Source organism: Pseudophryne corroboree, chromosome 10 (assembly GCF_028390025.1).
Source record: "Pseudophryne corroboree isolate aPseCor3 chromosome 10, aPseCor3.hap2, whole genome shotgun sequence".
In the NCBI taxonomy this organism is placed as follows: domain Eukaryota; kingdom Metazoa; phylum Chordata; class Amphibia; order Anura; family Myobatrachidae; genus Pseudophryne; species Pseudophryne corroboree.
In genome coordinates, this window is record NC_086453.1 from 145,060,120 (window position 1) to 145,074,591 (window position 14,472).

Below are 14,472 nucleotides of genomic sequence, written 5' to 3' on the forward strand. Positions count from 1 at the left end.
GAGCATGCCCTGAGAGCCGGGGTCTTGGATGTGTAGTGCTGGGGAGCCCACTGTATAGGTGCCACTGAGCCATGTTGGCGCTATATGCACCCTGTATATGTGATTCACAGCAGGAACGCTCTTCCAGGAAATGATTCAAAATATACTTAGCTATGGGGGTAAACTGTTTGTGCAGTGGTGCTGCGCACGTGTTGCACTGGTGTCCTGTTGTGGGGCTGTGCAGATGTAGCGCTGGGGTCCTGCAGTGGGTAGACTTTTTATATTTATGTTTTGACACAGGCCCAATTCATTATTGTATTGAATTGCACAAGCGCACGGAAGCGGCTGTGCAATTGCGTTGGATTAAAATTGTGTGTCCTGCAGTGGGGCCGCCCAGGTGTAGAGCCAGTGTCCTGCAGGTGGGGCCGCCCAGGCGTAGAGCCGGTGTCCTGCAGGTGGGGCCGCCCAGGCGTAGAGCCGGTGCCCTGCAGGTGGGGCCGCCCAGGCGTAGAGCCGGTGCCCTGCAGGTGGGGCCGCCCAGGCGTAGAGCCGGTGCCCTGCAGGTGGGGCCGCCCAGGCGTAGAGCCGGTGCCCTGCAGGTGGGGCCGCCCAGGCGTAGAGCCGGTGCCCTGCAGGTGGGGCCGCCCAGGCGTAGAGCCGGTGCCCTGCAGGTGGGGCCGCCCAGGCGTAGAGCCGGTGCCCTGCAGGTGGGGCCGCCCAGGCGTAGAGCCGGTGCCCTGCAGGTGGGGCCGCCCAGGCGTAGAGCCGGTGCCCTGCAGGTGGGGCCGCCCAGGCGTAGAGCCGGTGCCCTGCAGGTGGGGCCGCCCAGGCGTAGAGCCGGTGCCCTGCAGGTGGGGACGCCCAGGCGTAGAGTTTAACATCTTATATTACTAATTTATCCTTTATGTACTGGGTATGTGTGTGTCTATGTACTCATAGGTGTCACCACACACATGGGAGAAAGACCAAAAACATCCAATTGTGTAATACCGTTTCTAACACATTTATTAAACATAAAAGGTATGGTCCACAAGTAAATAGTTGCTTGTACAATAAAAAAAAGTTTTAAAACCGCTTATCTGTAGTATGCAGTCTCCAACCACAGTATCTGTCACTCAACACGTTTCGTCCGGTGCTATAATGCTGGGCTTCCTCAAGAGTGTGATAGTGCTAGTCAAATGGACATCTATTTATACCCCTACCAATTATTTCTAAATGGGGTTGTGAATTGATTCCCAGACCTCTGGAAGTGACGTCACTTCCGTCCGGAACTAAAATTTCATAAACAAAGACTGAATAATAACAAATACAGGTTGAGTATCCTATATCCAAATATTCCGAAATACGGAATATTCCGAAATACGGACTTTTTTGAGTGAGAGTGAGATAGTGAAACCTTTGTTTTTTGATGGCTCAATGTACACAAACTTTGTTTAATACACACAGTTATTAAAAACATTGTATTAAATGACCCTCAGGCTGTGTGTATAAGGTGTATATGAAACATAAATGAATTGTGTGAATGTAGATACACTTTGTTCAATGCACAAAGTTACAAAAAATATTGGCTAAAATTACCTTCAGGCTGGGTGTATAAGGTGAATATGTAACATAAATGCATTCTGTGCTTAGATTTAGGTCCCATCACCATGATATCTCATTATGGTATGCAATTATTCCAAAATACGGAAAAATCCGATATCCAAAATACCTCTGGTCCCAAGCATTTTGGATAAGGGATACTCAACCTGTAATTCTAAAACACAAAAATGCACCATATGTCATTGGTGTCAGTGTGGCGCCTTTAGTGCAACATGGACAAGCGCTCCCTCCAACTGGCGGGAGGCCGTGGTCCTGCTCGCCGCGACTGCCGGAAGCCGCGTACGAGCCGGGCACCACTTCCGCCCACACTAAAGATTACTTCAACGTGTCTAAAGCGCATGCGCAGACCAGGCCGATCACAGTGCCTCCCGTCATAAAACACATTAGCATACTTTAATGAAAATACATCTTCAATTAAGTTATACACTAAAAGATAATTATGCTTTAAACAATGATATAGAGAATCAAGGATTAAATTGCTTATGTGTGTATATATCAATATATAATCTCATTTTAGTCTTCTGTGGATTTTTCTCAGTGGTAAAATATGTCTTTGGCGGATGAATTGCTGGCTGACTTGGAGGAGGCAGCAGAGGAAGAGGAAGAAAACGTAATAAATGAGGATGATTTGGAGACCATTGAAGATGTGCAGGAGGAGATGCAGATTGACCTTAATGCAGAGTCGGTGAAAAGTATAGCCAAGCTATGGGACAGCAAACAGGTGAGGCTAGTATATGTAACCTATATTGAGCAGGATACATGGAATTTCTTCACAGATGTAATCTAAGGGTGGAATTCAATTTTTGATGCCCCCTATCTCGCCCGCCGGCAGCTATTCAAATGTTGCTGCCGACAGGCGAGACATCGGCATTTCCGCTCGCTGCCCCCTGAAATGTGCAAAAAGTGACCCGACAGGGCGCCTAAACAGGACTTTCTGCAATCGCGCCCATGACTGTAGTCAGGTTTAGCCGCTTTATACGGTAGTCGTGATAATGGGGGTCAATTGAATATCTCCCCACGATCTCCCGTCACTTAAGACGGAAGATCATGCACAATATAGCCATTGAATATCATCCTAAAACAGAGGTTCCCAAATGTGGTCCTCAAGGCACCCCAACAGTCCAGGATTTAGGTATATCCATGGCTCAGCACAGATGGTTAAATCAGATTGACTGAGGTGCTAATTAAGTCACCTGTGGCCAAGCATGGATACATTTAAAACCTAGACTGTTGGGTGCCTTGAGGACTGCATTTGGGAACCTCTGTCCTAAGAGCATAATAATTGATGCATTTTAATGTGCAAAAAAATAAATAAAAAAAAAATCGATTTCTTCTTCAGGGTCCATAGGCTCCACAGAAATACCATGGGGTTACTTTATAATGGTTTCATCCATAATTTGCCTTTCTATATTATGTGCCTCTCTGATTATCAATCTGATTGTAACAATTTTTCTATAAGGGGAAGAACAATCGGTTTCAATATTTTGGTATGTTACACCTTTCCGGATTTCCATTGTTGTCTTTAAGGTCTCAACTCTGTTTCCATTATCATATATGATATTCGGTTTATAAAGATATTGAATGTGATTGGTGTTACTTTTTTCAATTTTACTCAATAAAATCTTTTTTTTTTTTTTTAAAGATACCATGGGGTTTAGGTGGTTTGGAACGAACTGGGTACCGAACAGTTAAAGCTTTTCGATTCCAGAATGCACTGGGTCCTCCTCACCTATAACCCCTTCCCAGCCCCAGGCCATTCAATTTTGGTGCCGGCAGCGGACGTACCCTTTTTTTTTTTTTTTTTTTTTAACAGGAGACTGCTGTTGCAGCCTCAAGCTCTTTTATATAACAGAGCTGACAGTGCCGGGTGACCGATGGACAATGGTAATGCAGCTCCATCACTCCAGATGGCACCGCAACACTGGTGAGGAGGTCCAGTGTTTCGGTGGGCACTGGTAGAGCATATGCTTTTCCGGACCAAGGACCGCAGCCGGACCACAGGGGAAGGTAAGTGCCAGTTCAAGGCTTTCAGAGCCCTGATTGCAGAGATGGGGTCGCTCTTGTCTTCCGCTAGCCCACCAGGGCATATATATACTAGCATGGGGACGCGTGTATGCTGATAGCCCTGGGGGGGGGGGTTATATCAGCATAGGGAAGTTAGGTTCTCCCCGTTAGCCCCTCCCCCAGCCCAGGGTATGATTCTCTGAGAGTTTTCCGGCTTTTTTTCTGGGCTGTAAAACACTACCCTCCTCCTCCCCCCCCCCCCCCCCCCAGTGAGACACTCACATTGCTGTCTTCAGAGGTCTCAGGAGGTCGGGTCTTGTCTCCCTGTATACCTTTCCCTGGGGACAGGTTATACAGCACTTATCCTACCAACCTTTTGAGGTTTGCGTAGTTGTCAGTGCCCATTGTTATATGCGTTGTGTTGTATGTGCTAGCTACTGTTGTTTGTGTTCAAACGGTGCTGTATTTATAATACTTCCTATTCACATACCAGGTGTTAAGCATTATGTTGTACCTCGCATTTTACTTTTAGTTTGAGTGGTGTCATATTTGCATGTTATTATTATAGTTGCACTCTGCATGTGTGTTTAACTATGTCCAAAGGCAAGGCCTCTAAGGACAAGGTGGAGTCTGGGGCTCCTGTTTTGGTTTCTTGCAGGACCTGCTCAGTCAAGTTAGACGTGCAGGATTTTGTGCAAGATGGTCTCTGTTTGAGGTGTTATGCTGCACCATCACTCAATACGTGACTTCAGCACCTGTGCTAGAACCACCATGGTTTTTTTTCTTTCTCTTACGTCCCAGAGGATGCTGGGGACTCCGTAAGGACCATGAGGTATAGACGGGCTCCGCAGGAGATAGGGCACCTAAAAATAAGAATTTACTTACCGATAATTCTATTTCTCATAGTCTGTAGTGGATGCTGGGGACTCCGAAAGGACCATGGGGAATAGCGGCTCCGCAGGAGACTGGGCACAAAGTAAAAGCTTTAGGACTAGCTGGTGTGCACTGGCTCCTCCCCCTATGACCCTCCTCCAAGCCTCAGGATACTGTGCCCGGACGAGCGTACACAATAAGGAAGGATTTTGAATCCCGGGTAAGACTCATACCAGCCACACCAATCACACCGTACAACTTGTGATCTGAACCCAGTTAACAGCATGATAACAGAAGGAGCCTCTGAAAAGATGGCTCACAACAACAATAACCCGATTTTTGTAACAATAACTATGTACAAGTAATGCAGACAATCCGCACTTGGGATGGGCGCCCAGCATCTACTACGGACTATGAGAAATAGAATTATCGGTAAGTAAATTCTTATTTTCTCTAACGTCCTAGTGGATGCTGGGGACTCCGAAAGGACCATGGGGATTATACCAAAGCTCCCAAACGGGCGGGAGAGTGCGGATGACTCTGCAGCACCGAATGAGAGAACTCCAGGTCCTCCTCAGCCAGGGTATCAAATTTGTAGAATTTAGCAAACGTGTTTGCCCCTGACCAAGTAGCTGCTCGGCAAAGTTGTAAAGCCGAGACCCCTCGGGCAGCCGCCCAAGATGAGCCCACTTTCCGTGTGGAATGGGCTTTTACAGATTTTGGCTGTGGCAGACCTGCCACAGAATGTGCAAGCTGAATTGTACTACAAATCCAACGAGCAATCGTCTGCTTAGAAGCAGGAGCACCCAGCTTGTTGGGTGCATACAGGATAAACAGCGAGTCAGATTTTCTGACTCCAGCCGTCCTGGAAACATATATTTTCAGGGCCCTGACTACGTCCAGCAACTTGGAATCCTCCAAGTCCCTAGTAGCCGCAGGCACCACAATAGGTTGGTTTAAGTGAAATGCTGAAACCACCTTAGGGAGAAATTGAGGACGAGTCCTCAATTCTGCCCTGTCCGTATGAAAAATTAGGTAAGGGCTTTTATAGGATAAAGCCGCCAATTCTGATACACGCCTGGCTGAAGCCAGGGCTAACAGCATTACCACTTTCCATGTGAGATATTTCAAGTCCACAGTGGTGAGTGGTTCAAACCAATGTGATTTTAGTAATCCCAACACTACATTGAGATCCCAAGGTGCCACTGGAGGCACAAAAGGAGGCTGTATATGCAGTACTCCCTTGACAAACGTCTGAATTTCAGGAACAGAAGCTAGTTCTTTTTGGAAGAATATCGACAGGGCCGAAATTTGAACCTTAATGGACCCTAATTTGAGGCCCATAGACAGTCCTGTTTGCAGGAAATGCAGGAATCGACCCAGTTGAAATTCCTCCGTAGGGGCCTTCCTGGCCTCGCACCACGCAACATATTTACGCCAAATACGGTGATAATGTTGTACGGTTACATCCTTCCTGGCTTTGATCAGGGTAGGGATGACTTCATCCGGAATGCCTTTTTGCTTCAGGATCCGGCGTTCAACCGCCATGCCGTCAAACGCAGCCGCGGTAAGTCTTGGAACAGACATGGTCCCTGCTGGAGCAGGTCCTGTCTTAGAGGTAGAGGCCACGGGTCTTCCGTGAGCATCTCTTGAATTTCCGGGTACCAAGTCCTTCTTGGCCAATCCGGAGCCACGAGTATAGTCTTTACTCCTCTCCTTCTTATGATTCTCAGTACTTTTGGTATGAGAGGAAGAGGAGGGAACACATACACTGACCGGTACACCCACGGTGTTACCAGAGCGTCCACAGCTATTGCCTGAGGGTCCCTTGACCTGGAACAATATCGGTCCAGTTTTTTGTTGAGGCGAGACGCCATCATGTCCATCTTTGGTTTTTCCCAACGGTCTACAATCATGTGGAAGACTTCTGGGTGAAGTCCCCACTCCCCCGGGTGAAGATCGTGTCTGCTGAGGAAGTCTGCTTCCCAGTTGTCCACTCCCGGAATGAACACTGCTGACAGTGCTATCACATGATTTTCCGCCCAGCGAAGAATCCTTGCCACTTCCGTCATTGCCCTCCTGCTTCTTGTGCCGCCCTGTCTGTTTACGTGGGCGACTGCCGTGATGTTGTCCGACTGGATCAATACAGGCTGACCCTGAAGCAGAGGCCTTGCCTGACTTAGGGCATTGTAAATGGCCCTTAGTTCCAGGATATTTATGTGAAGTGACGTTTCCATGCTTGACCACAAGCCCTGGAAATTTTTTCCCTGTGTGACGGCTCCCCAGCCTCTCAGGCTGGCATCCGTGGTCACCAGGACCCAATCCTGAATGCCGAATCTGCGGCCCTCTAGGAGATGAGCACTCTGTAACCACCACAGGAGAGACACCCTTGTCCTTGGAGACAGGGTTATCCGCTGATGCATTTGAAGATGCGATCCGGACCATTTGTCTAGCAGATCCAACTGAAAAGTTCTTGCGTGGAATATGCCGAATGGAATCGCTTCGTAAGAAGCCACCATCTTTCCCAGGACCCTTGTGCACTGATGCACTGACACCTGGCCTGGTCTTAGGAGTTTCCTAACTAGGTCGGATAACTCCCTGGCTTTCTCTTCCGGGAGAAACACCTTTTTCTGTACTGTGTCCAGAATCATCCCTAGGAACAGCAGACGTGTCGTCGGAATCGGCTGCGATTTTGGAATATTTAGAATCCATCCGTGCTGTCGTAGTACTATTTGAGATAGTGCTACTCCGACCTCTAACTGTTCTCTGGACCGTGCCCTTATCAGGAGATCGTCCAAGTAAGGGATAATTAAGACGCCTTTTCTTCGAAGAAGAATCATCATTTCGGCCATTACCTTGGTAAAGACCCGGGGTGCCGTGGACAATCCAAACGGCAGCGTCTGAAACTGATAGTGACAGTTCTGTACCACAAACCTGAGGTACCCTTGGTGAGAAGGGCAAATTGGGACATGGAGGTAAGCATCCTTGATGTCCAGAGACACCATGTAGTCCCCTTCTTCCAGGTTCGCTATCACTGCTCTGAGTGACTCCATCTTGAACTTGAACCTTTTTATGTAAGTGTTCAAGGCTTTCAGATTTAAAATGGGTCTCACCGAGCCGTCCGGCTTCGGTACCACAAACAGCGTGGAGTAATACCCCTTTCCCTGTTGTAGGAGGGGTACCTTGATTATCACTTGCTGGGAATACAGCTTGTGAATGGCTTCCAATACCGCCTCCCTGTCGGGGGTAGACGTTGGTAAAGCAGACTTCAGGAACCGGCGAGGGGGAGACGTCTCGAATTCCAATTTGTACCCCTGAGATATTACCTGCAGGATCCAGGGGTCCACTTGCGAGTGAGCCCACTGCGCGCTGAAATTCTTGAGACGGGCCCCCACCGTGCCTGAGTCCGCTTGTAAGGCCCCAGCGTCATGCTGAGGACTTGGCATAAGCGGGGGAAGGCTTCTGTTCGTGGGAAGAAGCTGTCTGTTGCAGTCTTTTTCCCCTTCCTCTGCCCCGGGGCAGATATGAGTGGCCTTTTGCCCGCTTGCCCTTATGGGGACGAAAGGACTGAGCCTGAAAAGACGGTATCTTTTTCTGCTGCGAGGTGACTTGGGGTAAAAAGGTGGATTTCCCAGCCGTTGCCGTGGCCACCAGGTCCGATAGACCTCCCCCAAATAACTCCTCCCCTTTTATACGGCAATACTTCCATATGCCGTTTGGAATCCGCATCCCCTGACCACTGTCGCGTCCATAATCCTCTTCTGGCAGAAATGGACATCGCACTTACTCTTGATGCCAGAGTGCAAATGTCTCTCTGTGCATCTCGCATATATAGGAATGCATCCTTTAAATGCTCTATAGTCAATAATATATTGTCCCTGTCCAGGGTATCAATATTTTCAGTCAGGGAATCCGACCAAGCCACCCCAGCACTGCACATCCAGGCTGAGGCGATTGCTGGTCGCAGTATAACACCAGTATGTATGTGTATATACTTTTAAGGATATTTTCCAGCCTCCTATCTGCTGGCTCCTTAAGTGCGGCCGTTTCTGGAGACGGTAACGCCACTTGTTTTGATAAGCGTGTGAGCGCCTTATCCACCCTAGGGGGTGTTTCCCAACGAGCCCTAACCTCTGGTGGGAAGGGATATAGTGCCAATAATTTTTTAGAAATTAGCAGTTTTTTGTCGGGGGTAACCCACGCTTCATCACACACTTCATTCAATTCATCTGATTCAGGAAAAACTACGGGTAGTTTTTTCACACCCCACATAATACCCCTTTTCGTGGTACTTGCAGTATCAGAGATGTGCAAAACCTCCTTCATTGCCGTGATCATGTAACGTGTGGCCCTACTGGAAAATACGTTTGATTTTTCACAGTCGACACTGGAGTCAGTGTCTGGGTCCGTGTCGACCCACTGAGGTAACGGGCGTTTAATAGCCCCTGACGGTGTTTGAGACGCCTGGACAGGCACTAACTGAGCTGCCGGCTGTCTCATGTCGTCAACAGTTTTCTGTAACGTGCCGACAATGTCACGTAATTCCTTAATTACGGCCATCCATTCAGGTGTCGACTCCCTAGGGGGTGACATCACCATTATAGGCAATTGCTCCGCCTCCACATCATTTTCCTCCTCATACATGTCGACACACACGTACCGACACCCAGCACACACACAGGGAATGCTCTGATAGAGGACAGGACCCACTTAGCCCCTTGGGGAGACAGAGGGAGAGTTTTCCAGCACACACCAGAGCGCTATATATGTATAGGGACAACCTTACAATAAGTGTCTATCCCTTATAGCTGCTTATATCTGTTATTTTGCCAAATAAGTGCCCCCCTCTCTTTTTTACCCTGTTTCTGTAGTTGCAGGATGCAGGGGAGATTCTGGGAGCCTTCCTACCAGCGGAGCTGTGTGGGAAAAATGGCGCTGTGTGCTGAGGAGATAGGCCCCGCCCCCTTCATGGCGGGCTCTTCTCCCGCTTTTTTCTGGAAAACTGGCAGGGGTTAAATACATCCATATAGCCCAGGAGCTATATGTGATGTATTTTTTGCCAAATAAGGTAAATTCATTGCTTCCCAGGACGCCCCCCCCCAGCGTCCTGCACCCTCAGTGACCGGAGTGTGAAGTGTGCTGAGAGCAATGGCGCACAGCTGCAGTGCTGTGCGCTACCTTATGAAGACAGGAAAGTCTTCTGCCGCCGATTTATGGACCTCTTCTTGCTTCAGCATCTGTAAGGGGGCCGGCGGCGCGGCTCCGGGACCCATCCATGGCTGGGCCTGTGATCGTCCCTCTGGAGCTAATGTCCAGTAGCCTAAGAAGCCCAATCCACTCTGCACGCAGGTGAGTTCGCTTCTTCTCCCCTTAGTCCCTCGATGCAGTGAGCCTGTTGCCAGCAGGTCTCACTGAAAATAAAAAACCTATTTAAACTTTTACTCTAAGCAGCTCAGGAGAGCCACCTAGATTGCACCCTTCTCGTTAGGGCACAATTTTAACTGAGGCTTGGAGGAGGGTCATAGGGGGAGGAGCCAGTGCACACCAGCTAGTCCTAAAGCTTTTACTTTGTGCCCAGTCTCCTGCGGAGCCGCTATTCCCCATGGTCCTTTCGGAGTCCCCAGCATCCACTAGGACGTTAGAGAAAAGAACTTTGACTATGGGTGTGCACTGGCTCCTCCCTCTATGCCCCTCCTCCAGACCTCAGTTAGATCTTGTGCCCAGAGGAGAATGGGTGCACTGCAGAGAGCTCTCCAGAGTTTTCTGTGGAAAAATAATTTTGTTAGGTTTTTTATTTTCAGGGAGTCCTGTTGGCAACAGGCTCCCTGCATCGTGGGACCGAGGAGAGAGAAGCAGAGCTGGCTTGTCAAGTTGGGCACTGCTTCTAAGGCTACTGGACACCATTAGCTCCAGAGGGAGTCGGAACACAGGTCTCACCTGGGGTTAGTCCCGGAGCCGCGCCGCCATCCTCACAGATGCCGAAGATAGAGAAAACATCTTAGGCGGCAGAAGACATCAGATCTTCATGAGGTAAGGCGCTGCGCGCCATTGCTCCCAGTCACATGCACACAGACCAGCACTGAAGGGTGAAGGGCGCAGGGGGGGGGTGCCCTGGGCAGCAATAAACTTCACATTTTGGCACAAATACAGTTGGATTAGACTGCGGAGGCAGTAAATCTATGATCCCCCACCATTTTATTGAAAAATCACTGGGACCAAAGCCCGCCGTCGGGTGGGCGGGGCTTGATCCTCAGCACTAACCAGCGCCATTTTCTCCATAGAAGCTGCATGAGAAAACGCTGGCTCCCTGGTCTCTCCCCTGCTGAACTCACAGGCTGGAAAAAAGAGGAGGGGGGCACATTAGCGACGCAGTGAGTGGGAATTGGCATAATATATATAAAAAAGCGCTATCTGGACATATTTTTTCCAGTGTTTTTAAGCGTTGGTGTGTGCTGGCATACTCTTTCTCTGTCTCTCCTTAAGGACCTGGTTGGGGTTTTGTCCCCTTATAGGTTAATCCCTGTGTGTGTGTGTGTGTGTGTGGGGTGTCGGTACGTGTGTGTCGACATGTCTGAGGCGGAAGGCTACTCCAAGGAGGAGGTGGAGCAAATGAGTGGTTCCCAGTCGGTTGTGCCGACTCCAGATTGGATGGACATGTGGCATATGTTGAATGCAAGTGTGGCATCTTTACATAAAAGGCTTGATAAGGCTGATTTAGGGGGGACATCAGGGGGTCAATCCTCAGATTGGACCGACTCACAGGGCCCGTCGGGGTCTCAAAAGCGTCCCTTAGCACAAGACACTACTACCGACACGGATTCTGATTCCAGTGTCGACTATGACGAAGTAAAATTGCACCCTAGGGTGACTAAAACCATTCAGTGTATGATTGTGGCAATAAGGGATGTGTTGCAAAAAGCTTGGGAAACTCCGGATAAGAGACCGCAGATCCCCAAAAGAATTTATATGGCATATTGTGGATGAACCCTCGGTCCCCGACACAAGGGTACACATGTTTAAGGAAAAGAAACAGATTATTAACTTTCCCACATCTCATGAATTAAATGAATTCTTTGGGGACAGGGAGATTTGGGAATCACCCCCCACTGTGGACAAGGCCCTGACGCGCTTGTCCAAGAAAGTGGCGCTACCGTCTCCTGACACAGCGGCCCTTAATGACCCTGCAGATCGCAGGCACGAAACTACCTTAAAGGGTATTTATTCTCATACGGGTGCTGTGCTAAGACCGACAATTGCGTCGGCATGGGTGTGTAGCGCAATTGCAGCTTGGACAGATGAGCTGACAGATCAATTTGATAATATGGATAGGGATACTATATTCCTAACTCTAGCCCATATTAAAGACGCAGTCTTATTTATGAGGGATGCTTAAAGGGACATTGGATTGCTAGCTTCTAGGGCCAATGCCATGTCTGTCTCAGCGAGAAGATCCTTATTGGCTCGACAATGGACGGGTGATGCGGATTCCAAGAAACATATGGAAGTTCTACCCTATAAGGGTGATGTATTGTTTGGGGATGGGCTGACGGACCTGGTTTCCACAGCTACAGCAGGTAAATCAAATTTTTTACCATATATTCCCCAACAGCCAAAGAAAGTAAAACCTTATCAGATGCAGTCCTTTCGGTCGCACAAGTCCAAAAGAGGTCGGGGATCCTCTTTCCTCGCCAGAGGTAAGGGCAGAGGCAAGAGAGCACCAGCTTCGGCAGGTGCCCAGGAACAAAAGTCCTCCCCGGCTGCTCCAAAACCCACAGCATGACGCTGGGGCTCCCCTGAGGGAGTCGGCACCGGTGGGGGCACGTCTTCGACTTTTCAGTCAGGCCTGGGTCAGTTCGGACCTGAATCCCTGGGTGTTGGAAATAGTTTCCCAGGGTTACAAATTGGAATTCGAGGAGGTGCCCCCGCGCCGATTTTTCAAATCGGCCCTACCAGCTTCCACATCGGAAAGGGATGTAGTGTTAGCTGCAATTCAAACGCTGTGTATACAGCAAGTGATAATCAAGGTTCCCCTTCACCAGCAGGGAAGAGGTTACTACTCAACCCTATTTGTGGTCCCGAAACCGGACGGTTCGGTCAGACCTATTTTGAATCTGAAATCGCTAAACCTGTACATAAAAAGATTCAAATTCAAAATGGAATCTCTCAGAGCGATAATAGCCAACATGGAGAAGGGGGAGTTTATGGTGTCTCTGGACATAAAGGATGCGTACCTTCATGTCCCCATATATGCCCCCCATCAGGAATACCTGAGATTCGCTGTACAGGATTGTCATTACCAATTTCAGACGTTGCCGTTTGGACTCTCCACGGCCCCGAGGATTTTCACCAAGATAATGGCGGAAATGATGGTGGTCCTGCGCAAGCATGGAGTCACAATTATCCCATACTTGGACGATCTCCTGATAAAAGCGAGATCAAGGGAGAAATTGCTGAGCAGTGTGGCGCTCTCTCTGAGAGTGCTCCAGCAACACGGTTGGATTCTAAATCTACCGAAGTCGCAGTTGATTCCGACAACTCTGTTACCGTTCCTAGGTATGATACTGGATACGGAACAAATGAAGGTCTTCCTCCCAATAGAGAGAGCCCAAGACATCCAGAACATGGTCAGAGACCTGCTAAAACCGAAAAGGGTGTCAGTTCACCAATGCACTCGAGTTCTGGGGAAAATGGTGGCGGCCTACGAGGCCATTCCCTTCAGAAGGTTCCATGCAAGGACTTTTCAATGGGACCTTCTGGACAAGTGGTCCGGGTCCCATCTGCACTTACATCGGAAAATAACTCTGTCCCCAGGGACCAGAGTGTCCCTCCTGTGGTAGTTGCAAAGTGCTCACCTCCTGGAGGGTCGCAGGTTCGGAATTCAGGATCGGATCCTGGTTACCACGGACACGAGCCTCCGAGGATGGGGAGCGGTCACACAGGGAAAAAATTTTCAGGGCTTTTGGTCAGACCAGGAGTCCTGTCTACACATCAATGTGTTGGAACTCAGGGCCATTTACAATGGCCTTCGACAAGCGGAGAGTCTTCTTCTAAACCTACCGGTTCTGATTCAATCAGACAATGTCACAGCAGTGGCTCATGTGAACCGCCAAGGCGGAACAAGAAGCAGAGTCGCGATGGCGGAAGCCACCAGGATCCTTCGCTGAGGGTGGAAAATCATGTAAGCGCTCTGTCGGCTGTCTTCATTCCGGGAGTGGACAACTGGGAAGCAGACTTCCTCAGCAGACACGATCTCCATCCAGGAGAGTGGGGACTTCATCAAGAAGTCTTTGCAGACGTAACACGTCTTTGGGGAACTCCTCAAATTGACATGATGGCGTCACGCCTCAACAAAAAACTTCGGAGGTATTGCGCCAGGTCTCGGGACCCTCAGGCAGTAGCAGTAGACGCTCTGGTAACACCGTGGGTGTTCAAATCGGTCTACGTGTTTCCTCCTCTTCCTCTCATCACAAAAGTGTTGAGGATCATAAGACGAAGAAGAGTACAGACGATACTCGTTGTCCCAGACTGGCCTCGAAGGGCCTGGTACTCTGATCTACAAGAGATGCTCACAGGAGATCCCTGGCCTCTTCCTCTGAGGGAAGACCTGTTGCAACAGGGGCCCTGTGTATTTCAAGACTTACCGCGGTTACGTATGGCGGTTGAACGCCGAATCCTAGCGAAAGGGATTCCGGAAGAGGTCATCCCTACTTTAATAAAGGCTAGGAAGGAGGTGATGGTAAAACATTATCACCGTATCTGGCGAAAGTATGTGTCTTGGTGTGAGACCAAGAATGCACCTACGGAAGATTTTCATCTGGGTCGTCTTCTCCACTTCCTACAGACAGGAGTGGATATGGGCCTGAAATTAGGCTCTGTTTAAGGTACAGATTTCGGCCCTCTCGATTTTCTTTCAGAAGGAATTGGCTTCTCTTCCAGAAGTCCAGATGTTTGTAAAGGGAGTGCTGTACATCCAGCCCCCTTTTGTGCCTCCAGTGGCACCATGGGACCTGAACG

The 14,472-nt window shown here is 49.2% G+C and overlaps 1 protein-coding gene across 3 annotated transcripts in view; it reads left to right on the top strand.

The window, feature by feature from the left end:
• PRPF31 (pre-mRNA processing factor 31) overlaps positions 1-14,472 on the top strand; it is a 111,871-nt gene that overhangs the window by 157 nt on the left and 97,242 nt on the right. For all 3 annotated transcript variants that reach the window (XM_063942847.1, XM_063942846.1, XM_063942848.1), the window contains exon 2: positions 2,120-2,302. In XM_063942847.1, coding sequence (XP_063798917.1) covers positions 2,129-2,302 — 174 coding nt within the window. In that variant the 5' untranslated portion in view covers positions 2,120-2,128. The remainder of the gene's footprint in view (positions 1-2,119; positions 2,303-14,472) is intronic.